The sequence below is a fragment of the Galendromus occidentalis genome, unplaced genomic scaffold, assembly GCF_000255335.2.
Source record: "Galendromus occidentalis unplaced genomic scaffold, Mocc_1.1 scf7180000076574, whole genome shotgun sequence".
In the NCBI taxonomy this organism is placed as follows: domain Eukaryota; kingdom Metazoa; phylum Arthropoda; class Arachnida; order Mesostigmata; family Phytoseiidae; genus Galendromus; species Galendromus occidentalis.
Genome location: NW_003804563.1, coordinates 721604 through 737772, shown reverse-complemented (window position 1 = coordinate 737772; position 16169 = coordinate 721604). Strand labels below are relative to the sequence as shown.

Below are 16169 nucleotides of genomic sequence, written 5' to 3'. Positions count from 1 at the left end.
AAAGCAGCGCGTCCGACAAAAATATGCGTCTGACAATCAGGGAAAATCCTTCAACCGCACAGAAGTGTTGAGAGTCGACGATTAAGAGAAGCATTTAGAGCCTTCACAGAATTCTCATATGGAATCTTATCGAAACTCTTCCGCTATCGCGGAAAGAGCTAAAGCCGGAATAAATGCGAGAAACGAATGAGTCATGGAAAGCCCTGCGGAGGACCCAGGCATAACCTTCTTGCAAGAAAGCGAGTTAATGAAGCCTCCGGTGGAGATCTGGCGGGAGCTACGGTTTCGTAGGATCCTGAGTTCCGACTTTATCTACTCGAATGAATCGATTACGTATGAAATGACGGACATCCGCATTTCCTGATGGCGATCCCTAGGATTCCTGATCGCGGGGAACGGAGGGAAGAATCATCAGAAACTGAACAGAAGAAACCGAACAGAAATCAGCCAACCAATTAAGTGGACAGACCCAGGATCTGGATGAACTCCGTATGGTCATGGTCCGGAACCTGCAAAATCTTACAGGAGCTGAACTTCACTCCGCACGAGTAGAGCAAAATTCGACATTCGACCACCTATCGCCCGAGCTGGAGCCTCTTCACTTGAGACTCCGATCAGAGACGGATTTACGAGTGTCCCGTCATTTGAGAAGCAAAGAGCGCAAGAGATGTGGAGCCATCATCGAGGCGGAGAAGGCTACCACGAAGAACCCCGACAAGTGTTTCTTCGATTTTCGGGAAGACGCTCTCGCAGGAGGATGAGGAGCATACGAGATATACGCGCGAAGTAGTTTTCATGTACGGTGGGTCGTCAGATGGGACGACTGGGTGCGAGACTTACCACAGAGAGGGTCTCAGAAAATGAGCCCCAAATACTCCATGGTGCGAAGGTCTCAAGGGTGACACAAATCGGATCAGCCTCCCACGAAATACACACCGGTCTTCGAGAGTACACAGAGAGCGTCAAATCACTGGAGTCATGTACGTCCACCGAGCTATAGATCTTCTGGGGCATCTACAAGTTTTCCATAAGCCATTGATTGTCGGTCTCACGTGAACGACAATGATTCCGAGCGTTGACGGGTGAGGCCCCCGTGAGAAGCAAAAACAGCGAAAAAAAGCTTAGCTTTACCTCCTGAAATTACTAAGACAATTTTCGAATTCCGGCCTGGCGAGCGCCTTTCACTCTGTTATTTTCTGGCCAGAAAAGGGGCTAACGGCGTGAGTCCGCATGAGTCTTACGGAGAAGCAAAAAATGCGTCCTTCGTTGCGTCCCGTTCCCTTTGTCGGCTGCGTCTAATAAAAGGACTGACTCCACCCACGAAACCGCGTGTTCTTCAAACGGCAAGGAATATGAAATCCACAGTAAGTGCGAGGACAGAAGAAACTTGAGCCAGGTCGCCTGCAAGATTGGTGTACACATTGAGAACAGTGAACTTTTGCTGAGAACTCTCCGCCGATTTCAGATCGCTCTCATTGTGTGCGCCGCCATCGCTACCGTGGCACTCGCAGGGTACGGAGGCTACGGACTCGGATACGGTGGCTACGGAGTCGGACATGGTGGCTACGGTCTCGGATACGGAGGCTACGGTCTCGGATATGGAGGACACTACGGCGGATACGGTTACCCTGTCGGAAGAGCTTTCTCGTACGGTTCCAAGATTCAACACGGGGTGGGTTACGGAAAGCTCGGAGGATACGGCCTCGGTTACGGTCTCGGCTACTACGGATAATTGTTTTGCGTCTGTTGATCGAGTTCCCGCCAACCAAAGTCAATAAATGTGAACGAAGGATCACAATGAGAGGATTCCTCTGAGTAATGGTCCGTCTGGTGGAAGCTCGAAGATCCCGAATTCACGACCATGTATGCATATGCGACGCTGTACTCAATTTATTCGTCTCCTTTCCTGTAACAATGACTGCCAAACAAGCACCGACGGAAAACTCGTTTCGCTAATCACTACCTTACCATCATCTTCTTACCTTAGAATCTTGTATTTGACCTATCAACAGAAATAAGTTTTCTGATGAGCGACAGCTTTGCTTCCCATTGCACGTAGACCGCGAGTCCTTCTCTCTCGTTCGATGTGCGCAGAACAGTCGGAGAAGTCTAAGAGGGGGAACCGCGGGTGTTTCGAGACACTTTCATTTCTTCCCGTGGCGAGCCTTCCACCACTGAAAAGGGAACCTTTCGCTTTTCCAATCGGACGGTCCGTTGTTGAGAGTAGGGTATGGCCGACCCCCACCAAGGCCCCCTCGGACCTCGATCACGATAACACATGATTATTTCCAAACGGAATAATCGCTCACGCTGAACGCACGGTCATTAGAGCAGCACGGTACGGTACAAATTAACTTGTATATGAATCTTTCCAATAATCGCTCTCTAACACATTGATACAAACACTAACACTGACTGACGTGACTGATATCGTCGTCAAGAATCTGTCTCTCAATTGGTTACTCTACAGCTTGCCTAATGAGATCGAGACAGGGCTTCAGAAGCTCCTCCAGCGGCACCTTGCCGTCGTTATTCAAGGTTATATCCCAGCTTTTGAACTCATCCAAAGCGCATTCAGTGTCCTGATCATCTACTCCACTAACATATTCCCAACCTCTGTGTTTCCGCACAGAATCGTCCGCGAAGATTCTACAAAGCGCCGTTCGTCCAGGAAATTTTTTCACAAAATACTCGATGTCGGTCGGTCGTCTGGCGTCGCTCACGATCCAGATTGGGATTTTCTCAGCTTGATATTTCTTTACGGCCAATTCACAGAAAAATGCCGGGTTCATGTTCCGCTGTCTCTCACCCCACACGACCATATCGGAACGAAACTTTTCTTTGTACTCCGAGGCATCTAGAAGCCGTGAGAAGTCGAGTCCGTGCTCTTTGGCGTAAGCTTCCTTTAACGGTCCAGAGAGTCTGACGATCACCGAAGAGCTCTCGGGGGCTAATTTGAGCAGTACATCTGTGAGATGATCTTTTCCAGATTTTCGCTTGCCGCTGAAGACCAGCACGAGCTTCGGGGCCGACATTGCGGCCGAGGAAACGATACACAAACTTCGAACGCTTGGCACTTATAGGGCGCACGGTTGAGGAGAGTCGGGAACATTTGCTGACGTTGTATTGAGCGTTAGGCGCTTCCCTATCGATGACTTTCCGCGAAAGTTCATCACCTTCCTCCTCGCCAGAAAAAATCATCTGCTCCACGATCTGCTCGCGCACCACGCATGGCTGGGAAGGGCTGAAAGAGAAGAAATCCATCATGGTCAGCAATAATTAGAGCGAGGCAATCAGCTTAACCGTGGTCATCATGGTCCCATGATTCCGTGGTACCTAAATTGGATTTTGATCGAGAACTCCGCTGCGGCTCCGCAGGTTCTGAGCGATAGGATCATCCGACCTAAGAAAGCCTTTCGTGAAGACATACTGGTGTCTTGACTGAATTTCTGTGAATATCCTTGGGAATCGAATAGACCCACCTTCGTGTGCGCGTCATTCTTCATCTGACCACAAAGTGCGGTAGTGTACGCAGTTTCTACAGGTCCGACCAGTCCGCATAATCCGTGCGAAATACGTTTGATCCCTGTTCCAAACGATGACTCGGTCGTCGAGAGATCTCTGTATTCCGCCAAGCACAAAATACTGTATAGAGAAGTCCAGAGCACTAATTATCAGGTCGGAAGAAGGGTACACGACGAACTGCATGAAGTTTTCGATAGCATTCGACGTTACGAGAGCTTCCATGTGTTCATTCGAGATTCGCTACCGGTCTAACATCGTTGGAATGAGCTCTATAGGACCTCCAGGAAGAAACCCTTGACGACGGCCGGTGCTAAGGTTCGGTAAATGCGGATTCTGTCTTCCACGGCGGCAAGTTTGGAAAGGCCTCCTTCGAGATATGGCACTTTCAAAGGGATCGCGATTCACTGAATGTTCTGTCTGTCCACAGACAGTCTGACCGGAGAGAGCGAATGCTTCCGATGATCCCTGCCTACCTCCCCGCTGGGTTGGAAGCGGTGTTCTCGACGGTGGTCACGCTTCAACTACAGTCATCAGCCCTTCTGACGGAGATCAATCCAGACAAAAGTTACAACCTATCGCTATTGCAGTTCGGCCGGAATGACCCAAGAATAAGGTCCCACTTCCCGATGGCATCGTCTGGATCGTGTTGCCGACCAGTGAATGTTAAAGGATCAGTGATCATCACAGCGGCATTGTGTGTGAGCATATCAAAAAATCAGGAACAGAGACGAATAGCACTAGCTGGGAGCTCGCATTCAGACCATGACGAGTCGCCGAGGAAGGAGCGATGATACTCGAGTTCTGTCCCTAGAGTGGAAGGATAGCATCCCTCACAGCTCTCATCACACTAACTCCGAAGCCGTGCCTTACCCTGGAACCCGCACACGGACCTCGTTCCTTCCACGAGAGAGCATATTCCGTTAATGGTTTCTGACCTTACTGAATGGTTCTGATTGCGATCGTCACCAAAATCATGGAATCTCGAACGTGAACTTCATTCTTCATCGTGACTGCGTTGGCGCCCGACTCCGTGCCCGTCGCGTCCTGAGGTGACATAGCATTTCATCGTTCCCATACCTAGCCATCAGTATTGATAGAGACATCGGGTTTCCAGAAATATTGATCCGATTCGGATGTATCCCCGTACGAGCACTTTGAAAGCGAGGCCTCTTTCCCCAAGTCTAAACTTGATTCCCACGTCTCGAGGGCCTTGGAGTCCTCGAAGCTCGGAGAGGAGAAAGTCCCATAAGTCGACTGATTCCCGTTCCCAGCTCGCACCCGTCATCTCAGAGCTCCTGCGTTGTCGTAAAATCCCTCTTGGAGCGCTGGTAGATGTTTGTGAATAGCTTTTGGGACTAACTGCCATCTGAACTTCCAAAGCGATGCCGGAGGGGAGAGGCGCTCCTCACAATCATGGTCACACTCGGCGCTGACTGAGTTCCCTCCTGCTCTTCAGAGCCCCTATACTCAAAACCTCCGAAGATCTGAGAGCCTGCTACGGATGTAGCGCCCCATGAGAGCTCCTCTCCTTCGGATACCATATGCTTCAAAACTTCGGACGGTCACGTTGCTGGGCTATTGTCAAACGGCCCGACTCCTAATCTCGTGGCGAATATCCGTCGCTTGTATGCCCCGTCGGATCCTTGGCTTCTCGAATGGAGATACCCGCCGTTTCCAACTCCCCCTGGCCCTTAGGCGAGTCGGAGATGATTCTAGCAATGATCTGATGAATACTTATCGACTCCAGGTGGGATGAATCGGAAAGATTGATGGAGAGAAATTTTCTCTCCGTGAGAATAGTAGCAGCGTCTGATATCGCTTTCACCGGGCGCGCACCTACGCGCCCCTCACAGGAAAAAACGCGCCCACAGTTTGGCATTGCGACGCGGGAGGAGAGGCGGTATTCTCCGTGAAGTTCCAATGAGCGAAGCTGCCTGATGTCCGCTAGCGAATAGCAATGAATGAAGAATCGTTCAATTTCAGTTCTTGAAGCATTACGGAAGGACCGAATTTACTGGCTGAATGATTTCACTGTCCAGCGAGTCCTATAGTATCGTGGACTGTATTATTTCCGCGCACTGGTCGGCCCCGCGTTCTTGGACGAAACCCTCATGACTTCCCTCCACGACACTGATGTTGACCTTGCCGTTTATGCATTCGGATAGGCGGTAGTCATCGGGGAGGTTCATTGCCATTTCCCGAAGCTTCGAGGCCTTGACCAGGCAAACATCGCCTTCGAATTTCCTCCTGGGTTTGTAGTCGCTTCCGGCCTGGATGAATTCATGGAAAGCCTTACTCGCTCGGATTACCTCGTCCAGGGTCGGTTTCAGTCCTCCTTGGAACTTCGAGTTCTCGATCAAGAGTTCACCGGCTCTCCTGGCTTTGGCAGCCCAACCGGGAATCTGTTGCAGGCTCGTTCTTAGCTGGAATTCGGAGAGAAGTTTCCTCAGCCGAGAATACGGAATTCAGGCTAACAAAGCTCGAACTCGGAAACTCTCATTCCGATTTGTGACGTGCTCACCTTGATGAAGTCGGTGTCGATGTACTCCATGAGGAAGAAACAGAGCCAGAGGGCTTCTTCTTCGTCGCCTTTTGCCTTTCGACCGAGGCGAGCCTTGTGGGTGGAAGTGTGAGCTGCGATGTAGAATGGCGAACCATCGAGAAGAACCAGAGATTTTACGAGATGTCCTCGATGCTGTAGAAGGCAAGCAATTTCGAAAGCCACAAGAGCGCCGAATGAGTAACCCACTAAATTGTAGGGGCCTCTCGGTTGCACCGCCACAATCTCCTGTGGAATTGAAGAGAGCAGGTTCTCGGAGAATTGCGTATTCGCGAATGAGCAGTTCTCTTACAACGAACACCGTTCATGGATATCCAACGTTGTACATCTTCAGCCGTCAATGATACGGAAAACTCACGGCGATGAAAGCTTCGGCAAGTTTCGCGATCGAGTCCAGGGGCAAGTGGGCTGTCCGCTGTAGGCCGTAGACTGGATGTTTCATGAGTCGAGCGATATCGAAAAGCCTATTCACACTTCCATCAATGGAGTGCACGAAGAAAATGGGATCCCCACTGAGCGCCGGCGAGTTCATCCGGATGACAGTTCGTCGTGGGATGAGCTCAGATTTCAATTTGGCCTTCCGAACATCAGGCTCCACGATACCGGAGTTTACCGGGATACCCCCCAAGGAACGGGTCATGGATTGGAGAGCAGCGGTATCATGCTGGGATTCGAGCTGCCGGATCTTCCTCAGAGTCAGAGCTCGGATCTCTCGGTTGGACAGAGTGAGGTCGAGCTCCCTCTCGAAGAGTTGCTGAAAACACGAGCAAGGGGAAGAGAATTTTGATTGAGACAAGACAAATCCACTGAAGACTATACTTCGAGTTTTGAATAGGGGACGCCGTTCATACCTTGACTTCCACGCTCATTAGAGAGTCCATTCCGAGGTCTGCGAGGGACACGTCCATATCGAGTTTGGAGATGTCGTCTATACCGAATACGTGGGCGACGGCGGCACCAAGGCTCGCTGTTCTCTTCGTTCGTTCTTCGATGGGATTAGCTTTCACCCACGTACCCACCACCGGATAATTCATTGATAGGAACTGGTCCAGTAATGACAGGCAAGAGGTGATCGTCTGTGGCAGAGCTCCTGGTATGGAGAGCTCGTTGCCCCTCAACCCCAACGATCGATGAACGATTCCCACATCGCCAACCACTCCATATTGGATTGCGACACCGGGCAGCCCGTCGTGAGCTCGTTTCTCGCAGACTCGCTCCATGGCGGAATTCGCGTAGGCGTAGCTCGTTTGTCCAGCGTTGCCGCGTCCCGAAACCACAGATGAGAAAACGACGAAATGATCTAATTGAGGACAGCGCTCTCGACTCACGCGATCCAGATTGATTGTGCCCCCGACTTTTGGAGCACATACGAGCTCGAAATACTCTGGTGTTTGATTCTCAATGAGAGCGTCTCTGAGCACCACGGCAAGGTTGAAAATTCCGCCGACGGGCAAACCCGATGAGGACTCTGCCTCGAGAACGAGCGCCTCAGCTTGTTCAGCAATCGATACGTCGCGATCTGAAATCCAGACTCTGACACCGGCCGTTCGCCATCGGAGCAGGCAGAGCTTCTGATATCCATCACGAACTCCCGACCGAGAGGTGAGTACGAGGTTCCGAACTCCACGTCTCACTAGCCAGTCGGAGAGCTCGAGTCCGAAACCACCCAACCCGCCGATGATGATGAAGATTTTCCGGCTGGAGAATCCGATGCGTGACCTCGCCGGAACCGTCTTCAACGATGGTGTCATCTGCGTCCGAGGTTCTTCATCTTTGACCTTGATGATCACCTTACCGAGATGCTTGCCGGCGGCCATGAGACGAAAAGCCTCTTCCGCCTGTTCGAGGTTGAAAACGTGCCTCTTCAGTGGCTGCACGACACCGGACTCGATTCCTCTCGTCACGAGACCGACAAGTTCCCGTTTTTCGGGTACGATCGACGGATCGTTGCCGATCAGCCCATTCAGATCGGTTCCGTAGAAAGAGACATTCTTCAGGAACACGGCCATTCCGAGAGCCGCGTTCTTGCTCAGATCGAATTTCCCGATTTCCACGAAACGTCCGTTGAACGCTACGCACCGAACAGATGCTTGTAGCTTTTCTTCGGAGAGAGAATTCAGTACCAAATCCACTCCTCGTCCCTCTGTCCGCTGCATAATCAGTGCTTCGAAATCCGTATTACGGGAGGAGGCGATATTCTCATCTCTCAACGAAGGGAAACGCTCTTTGAGGAACTGTCGCTTCTCAGAAGTTCCGACTGTTGTGAATACGGTACAATTCATGCTGAGAGCGATGGTTATAGCCGCTTGGCCAACGCCTCCGGACCCGGAATGGATCAGGATCGTCTCTCCCTCTCGCATCCGGCCCCTCATTATCAAAGCGTAGTAGGCAGTAGAATACACGACAGGGACGGTTGAGGCTTCCTCTAGAGTCCACTTTTGCGGAACTTCCCACATGAACTCCGGATCTGCGACCACCGACGTCGCCAGGCCCTCAGCATGGACCAGACCCATGACACGGCGGCCCCGAGGATCACGACCGCAGAATTCGATTCCCAGCACACACTCCGCAAGGGCTACATCTCCGGGCATGGTATCCGTTGGTAGCTTCCCAGTCGCTAGCATGACGTCATGGAAGTTGAGAGGGGCGTAATACACACTGCATAACACCCGATCAGCGGCTGGACGATCGAAATTGATCTGTGACTGGTACCATGCTAACGAACTCAGGTCGCCCCTCGTGCGATTGTTCAGAAACGCGTGTTCCGTTCTCACGATGCCGAAATCACTACCTGGTGAGTCCAGCGTGAAGTGCCGCATCGTTCCCCATTCGCCACCGCGGAATACGTTCATCACCAGATCACGCTTGACGATCTCGCGGTAGAATGGATCATCCGGGACGAAGTCTGGAAGCGCTTCTTTCGAGGAAAGAGATGCATTGAAAATCGACCTAATTCGAGAGCCTCCGCTTTCATGGCGCAGACAGTTCACCAAGCCAACGATTCCGCCTTCGTCGACGTCTCCCGCGACGAGCCAAATGTTTTCACCTTCGGGTCGCTCCTCGTACTCGTGCAATGTTCTCTTCAAGGTGTCGACCCAGGAGTAATTTTGATTTTCGATTCTCACAAGCGCATGCTTGCAGCTCTTCCTTTCCAGCTTCCTGGCGAGCAGGAGCACAGCGATATCGTTCGACCGCGATGCGATGATGTCGAAGCCGGCATCTATTAGAGCCTTCTCCAACTTTTCTGTCGGCAGAAAGCTCATCGGGAGATCTGCGAAAGTGCTCAGATCCTTCTCCAGCGTAGTCATGGAATGACGTTGATCGATGAGGATAAAACCTCCGTTCTTAAGCCTAGAGCGCATTCTCTGGAGATGAGTCGTCAAATTCGGAAGCTCGCTAGCGAGATTCCCCGACACGATCAAGTCGTAGCCTGAAGGCCTGTGGTCGACGTTCGGCTCCCATAGTTCCGAAACAGAATCTCCCTCCACGAGTTCCGGCCGGGCATGGAAGCTGGTATAATCTACTGAAAAGCTCTTCTGGGTCCTCGAGATGCATTCGAGGATATCCCCGTCCATGGGAGTCCTGGTAAAAGCGATTCCCGCCATCCGGAGTCGTCTACGAGGCGTGTTTTCAATCGCGAGATCCACCAGTGGTCTCAGACATAGTTCTCCGCGCAACGATACGGACAGACGATCTCTCTCGAGGTCCGCGATGCGAGCCTCGAAGGCTCTCTTGAGACAGATCTCGACTGGTTGGCCCTCTCTGACCTCTTCCGGGACATCCTTGAGGATCGACAAAATCACATCGGAACCACCTTCAGCATGATGACGCTCCTTGTAAGTTTCGTCGGAGCGACGAGGGGCGAGTGATCGACGATCCCCTTCGAGGATATCCTTCAAGAGACTTCTGCAAGTTTCGATGTATCCGGTCAGTGTCTCATCGGTGCTCTCAAGCACGTTTGGCGTAAATTCAAAGGTCTCCAGCAAAGTCTTCTGCTGGACAGGTCTCCGAGGCGCTGGAGAGCTTTCCAGACCTTTGAAAACCACCCCTCCACTGGAACAGGTTCTTGTGGAGCTGTCGAAGAAAACCGTGAGGTCATTGAGCTCCTCGCCGAGCAGCAGATAGTGTTGAGCGGGGTCGATTCGACATTCGCTTATCCGAGTCGGTACTTCAAGAGACCTATGTTTGCTGCGGAGAAGGGAGAACTGTAGTAAGGTGTCCAAGAATGCAATCCAATCGTTCTGACCTGTCAGCTTGCCAAAAGGTTTGTTCGTACACGCCTGCTTGATTCCGCGGAATTTCCCCTCATATTCGTAACCACGTAAACGGAACTCCTTGTAGATGTCGTCGAGGCCCAGTTCGAATTCCGTGTCATCGGTAATCGCCGGAATGGCAGAGTTTAGGATTTTTTCGGCGTTTTCGGGACTGTACACGCGACCGGACGCAACGACTGCATTTCCCTCGCTTATTTCGAATCCACCGCTCGTCCCCATCAAGTCGAGGCGAAGTTCCGCACCCTCCGTCTCGTGGAGGATCACGGCTCGATGGAAATTCAGATTCTCGAACACGATCGGCATCTTCTCCCACTGTTTCTCGAGTCTTTTCGCCAAAGCTTTCCAAGCCATGACCATGTACCCTGTGGCGGGGAAGAGGATCCTGCCGTCGATCCTGTGACCTCTGAGATAGAAGAACTCGGAATCTTGATTCGAAATGTCGACTGTCGTAGTCACGTCTTCCGCCGAGTTCGCTAACGATCCAAATTCGTTCCATTTGCATACCCGCCACTCCTCCGCGTGTTCCCACGCGACGAACCGCGAAAGGTTGGGGGTTCCTCGAGGAACTGGATACTCGAGTTTAGGGTACAGCGCCGAAACATCCACGTCCACGTTCAGAGTGTGCAATCGTCCCAGTGCTGAGAGGAACGTGACGAGGTTCGGTGCGTTTTTCTTCATCAGACCGATCGTTTCGCAATGCAGGCTGAGTCCTCTCTTCAGGATCGACTGGAGCAGAGCGTGGGGGGCAATTTCGAGGCAGATCGCATCGTCTGGCACAAACTCGAGGGCTTCTTTGAATCGGACGGCTGAAACTAGATTATTCGACAAGTATGCGGGCGAACAGAACTTGGCGAGCGGCTCTCCCCAGCGATCATGGGGCACGGACGAAGAAATCCAGCGCGCCGAGCGAGCCCGGGCGATTGGAATCACATTGGTCAGGGCCGCCTGGAGAGCGGGAGCTATCTTCTCCATCTGAACCGAATGGTACGCGACGTTCTGTACGTCGACTTCTTTGGCGAAGATGTTCTCAGCTCTGAGTTCCGCGCACATCCTGGATACCGCGTCTGCTGGACCGCTTATGGTGACCGAGTCGGAACTGTTATTGCACGCTGGAGCAACGCCGTCTCTGCATCTCTTGAGAGTTTCTTCCCAGGACAGACCCACCGCTGCCATCGCGCCCTTGGGCAAGTCTGCCATTTCGACGCATTTTCCTCGCCAATAAGCTGCCAGGAGCGTCTGTTTCTGGTTGAGGCATCCGTCCGCGAAGGAACAAGCGAGTTCACCTGTCTGGAATATGAAGACAAGCTCGATGTTTCTGGAGGAGCGTTTTACAACCGGGATGAGGAAAGAACAACCAGGGGCATTATATCGGAGAAATTAGCCAGACGACGTCCGGAGACGAAGCTCTCGCCCATTCTCTCTGAGACTTTTACCGAATGTCCGACGATTCCGTCAGGGTGGATGCCGCATGCTGACAGACAGTCGGTCAGAGCCATCTGCATCGCGCATATCGAAACGAATGGAACTACCAGTGAGGAGTCTTCGACAGTTTCTCCGGTGAGAATTCGTAGCAGATCGATGCCCAACGGTTTCAAGATCTCGTGAGATCTGTGTATGGAATCAGCGAACAGCTTGAAGTGCATCATCTCTCGACCCATAGCTTGCCATTGGCAGCCCATCCCAGGATAGATGAAATATAGGGGCCTTTTGCGCTCCTCGGCGAGCGTTTGCGAGTCGAAGGCCTCTCCGTTCGTCGGCAGAACCACGAAACCTCTTCTCGGCATCGATTGAGTCGGAGCTCGGCCGACCACATTCAACATCTTCAGAGCATGGTCTGGAAGGGCTTCCGTCTTCACTCGTTGTATGCTCTAGTGGAACGAGAAAAAAAATACCAAATGAAACCTCGCCACGGGAGACGAGACTTCCGAGATCAATCAGTAGATTACTGCTCAGCTCTTACTTCGAGGAGGCCATGCTCCGTCCGACTGCATAGAAGAACCAATCTCGGTAGTTCGGGCGATTCTCGATCGAAGTCAGAAACATTCCGTCCCCCGTGGGGCTTGAGAAGCAGGTGAGCGTTCGCGCCCCCGAATCCGAAAGAGTTCATTGCTACGTAACCCCCGTGGAAAGCTGTGGGTTCCGTGATGACTTTCATCGAACCATCGACCAGCCCCCTGATGCTCTGGTTCGGAGACTCGAAGTGGAGGTTCCCCGGAATGACGCCGGTTTCCATGAGGGCTACCGCTTTGGCGAGCGAGCAGATACCCGATGCAGCTGTTCGGGGAGGCTCATTAACGAAATTCAAGCATTTCTCCCCGGGCTAGGGCGAGTTTCCAGCTACTCACCCTCTGCGTGACCGCAATTCGACTTGACCGACCCGATATGGAGCGCTCCATCGCGACCCGGACAGAGCACGTTGTAGAGAGCAGAGAGTTCCTGAGGGTCTCCAGCCTGCGGAGAATTTCTCTCTCATGAGCTTCGGAATAGAAATATTCATGGGGTTTCCTAAGAGAGCATCGTGTGCCGGAAAAGTAGAGCTCGAGAGCTTAGGCAGACAGGAACGACTTTTCCATTTCGGCAGAATAGATGTTCTGGTCAATGACGCCTGAACACGAAACTCTCCATAGAACTCCAGTCACTGTGAGGCATCACATCCACCGATTTCGATCTATGCCCACCTTTGTTCCTGTGCCATGCGCCTCGACGTACTCAACTTCAGTGGGGTCGACCTCTGTTTCAGAATATATTTCACGGAGGAGCATTTCTTGCGTTCGGCCGCTCGGGCAAAGGATACCCTGCTCCTTGAAGCCGTCGACATTTGCCTTCGCATGAACCACCGTCGCGTAAATTCGACGCGCATCGGAACGTCGTTGCAAGAAGACGCAGCCCACAGCTTCCGACCTGGGGCAATGATTTCGTCAGAGGTGCGGTCTTAATCGCTCATCACATATGTATTTAGAATAAGATTTCAATATTTCAACGGTCGATGGTCACACCTCGCATAGCCACCGGGCTTGTTGTCAAAAGCACGACATTTCCCTTCGGGGTCGAGCAAGGACAATTTGTGGAAACCGAGCGCTGTCTGAGGTTTGAGGCTTATCTGCGACCCTCCGACTATGGCTGCATCGCACTGATTCGATCGAATCGCAATCATTGCCTGAGAAGCGGATGCTGCAATGTTCAGGTGCGAATCGCAAGGTACTTGACGTGGTTCCGGAAAATCCAGATCTGTTCTGGATGACCAAATTCGAAAAGTTCCCGAAGCAGTCGGAGGACCGTGCTCACCTGGGTGAGAGCTGAGATGCTGGAGGAACAAGCGCTGTCAATCGCGAGGGAGGGTCCGGTGAAGTCGAACGAGTAGGAAATGCGATTCGCAAACATGGCTCTGCAGCAACCAGTCAGCGAGTACCCGTCGATTTCCTTCACGTCCCCGATACAGCCATCGTCTGAGTCCGCGTATGTGACTCCGACGTAGACTCCGATCTTCCTTCTGAAGTATGTGAATCCGAGCGTCATTTCTGCTTGAAGTGGTAGGAGCGAATGAGCATCTCATTTTTGTAATCGGAATACCCTCTCAGAGTGCGGGGTTCGTAACCCGCGTCTACTATCGCCTCGTAGGTTGTTTCCAACAACATCCTCAGTTGGGGGTCCATGAGGTTGGCCAGCCTGGGCGTCACGCCGAAAAACCGCGCGTCGAATCGAGAAAGATCCTGGGGGGAAAGGATCCGTGTAACGAATCGCGGACCTTCTCCAACTCCCGTGCGGATCTCTTCGATTCGCTCACCTTGATTTTCCCGGATCTCGCCGGTAGACCGAGCAAGCCTCGAGGCCAACGGAGCTCATCATCAGTAACCTGAAAACAGAGACTCGTCTTAATCGAGCTTCTTCAATGATCTCTGTCGATTAACGAGGCGCGCTTCTATTGTCTTCTTTCCCATTTCCTCCGCTCCGTATATTTCAGTCCCACATTGGCTGCGAACTCACCATGTCCACACCTTGGAAGAGTTTCTCTTTGAACTCGTCGAAACTATCGCATTGCGGAAAATACCCCGAGATGCCGGTGAGGACAACATCTTCGGTCTTATCCCAAACGGGCATCCGCGGACGCTCACCAAAACTATTCGGAGCCGCTCTCGATCCATTGAACGGCATCTGAGGATATGAACACTATGCTTTTCCGAACTGACATCATCCAATGGTAAAAACTGCCCAGGGTGGAGTGTTGGAAGTTTTCCGAACCTCGGTGCCGCAGGAAACGTTGATTCTGAGCTCAAATGTTAGCGATCCCTCGACAGTTTGAATAGACGTGCTTTCGATAGCTGTCGTCTGCGCCGATTCCTTATAATGCCTCGGACTGCAGAGGGGAGTGAGGCTACCCGACAAGGGAGGGTCTGTCAAGATAACTTCCTAGTGCTAATCATTTATTTCATGCTCCATCAGTCTCCTGACGGAAGATAACATCTCACACAGCAGTATCTTATCCGTGACAGAGTAAACAGCTCGCGTGAGTGGGAAGTCATGAAATGATCTTCGAACGAGATGTCTACGGGTCTCCGAATAGAATCATTAGCGTATGAGAAAAGCTCCAGTTGCCCAGCGTTCCAGCAGATTCGACGCAGACTTGAGGTGAGCACTGTTTTCCACCACACCCTGTCTCAAGAAACACGCATTGTTCAAACGCTACAAGAAGCACCTAATATTTTTTATTCTCAAGATAAAGATGATGAGTGGCTACCCGAGGAATGAATCATTTCTTCCAGCGCTAGGGATAAGCTGTTCAGCCACGAATGCGGCTCTATGACGGCGAGAACAATAATTTTCCTCCAATGCTCCGAGTAGAGCTGAAGGAACGAGAGGTTTCGGAGGGGGAGATCTGATTCTGAATGGGAAAATGGACACCCTACTATTTTGGAAGGCTCAATGTTCGAAAGTCACCCTCTACAAAGACGTGGAAGATCGGAGTGAACCTCGTGCCGGCAGCAGCTGTCGTCTTATTATTATTGTCGACCGAGAAGCGGTGCGAAGATTCACAGAGGTTCTGCGCGACCCCCCCCCTTGCGCCGAACCGTGAGGCACCGCCGAAGTAGAGGTGTTGGAAAGAGGGAATCAGAGAGAACACGTGGAGTCGCGTATTAAGCCTGAAAGCGGAGAAACGGGAAAGCGGGCAAACGGCAAAGTGGGGAAACGGCAAAGTGGGGAAATGGGAAAGCGGGGGAACGGGGAAGTAGGGGAACGGGAATGTGGGGAAACGGGAAGGTGGGGAAACGGGAATGTGGGGAAACTGGAATGTGGGGAAACGGGAAAGTGGGGAAACGGGGCGAAGTGGGGAAACGGGCGAACAGGGGGAAACGGGCGAAGTGGGGAAACGGGAAAGTGGGGCAACGGGAAAGGGGGAAACGGGAAAGGGGGAAACGGGAAGGCGGGGAAACGGGCGTCCCCGTGCGGAGACGAAAGATTGGAGAAGCCAAGGAGAAGTGAAGTGCATCCGAGGTTGAGAGAAGCAATGGTTCAGTGCAATCAGGAGATAATTGAACTTTTGAAGGAAATAAGGAGCTGCGTATCGTGCCCGTCTCCCTATCACCCGCCCGAGAGGACGGAACGAGCTCTCGGGCTCATTGTGGCGCTTAGCGCGTGCAGTACGTTCGTGTCCCTCTGGCTCAACCGGCGCTCAGAAGAATGGTTTCCGAAAGAGAGACGCGCTCCGCACAGAAGACGGAGCTCGACGCCTGCCTACGGTTCCAGGTGAGTTGTCCGAGCCAGTCAGACATCATTGACTGGGAGGAATGCTATATCTAAGTCAAGACCACTCC

General features: G+C 52.2%; 2 protein-coding genes and 1 pseudogene across 2 annotated transcripts; 1 reads left to right on the top strand and 2 right to left on the bottom strand.

Annotated features, from left to right (window-relative positions):
• Positions 1-1333: 1333 nt before the first annotated feature.
• Positions 1334-1808, top strand: LOC100901011 (keratin-associated protein 21-1). The gene is made up of 2 exons (XM_018642191.1): positions 1334-1364; positions 1466-1808. Exons 1-2 carry the CDS (start codon positions 1353-1355, stop codon positions 1730-1732), a joined length of 279 nt encoding a protein of 92 aa, XP_018497707.1. The 5' UTR covers positions 1334-1352; the 3' UTR covers positions 1733-1808.
• Positions 1809-1882: 74 nt separating this feature from the next.
• LOC100900863 (phosphomevalonate kinase pseudogene) lies at positions 1883-3924 on the bottom strand (annotated as a pseudogene).
• A 1646-nt stretch (positions 3925-5570) lies between these two features.
• LOC100897471 (fatty acid synthase) lies at positions 5571-14463 on the bottom strand. Its single transcript, XM_003739645.2, has 13 exons — positions 14344-14463; positions 14144-14212; positions 13930-14069; positions 13645-13849; positions 13356-13516; positions 13038-13260; positions 12705-12810; positions 12320-12633; positions 11793-12227; positions 6937-11646; positions 6444-6839; positions 6047-6313; positions 5571-5948 (listed from the first exon to the last, which is right to left on the bottom strand). Exons 1-13 carry the CDS (start codon positions 14455-14457, stop codon positions 5571-5573), a joined length of 7518 nt encoding a protein of 2505 aa, XP_003739693.1. The 5' UTR covers positions 14458-14463.
• Positions 14464-16169: the final 1706 nt, after the last annotated feature.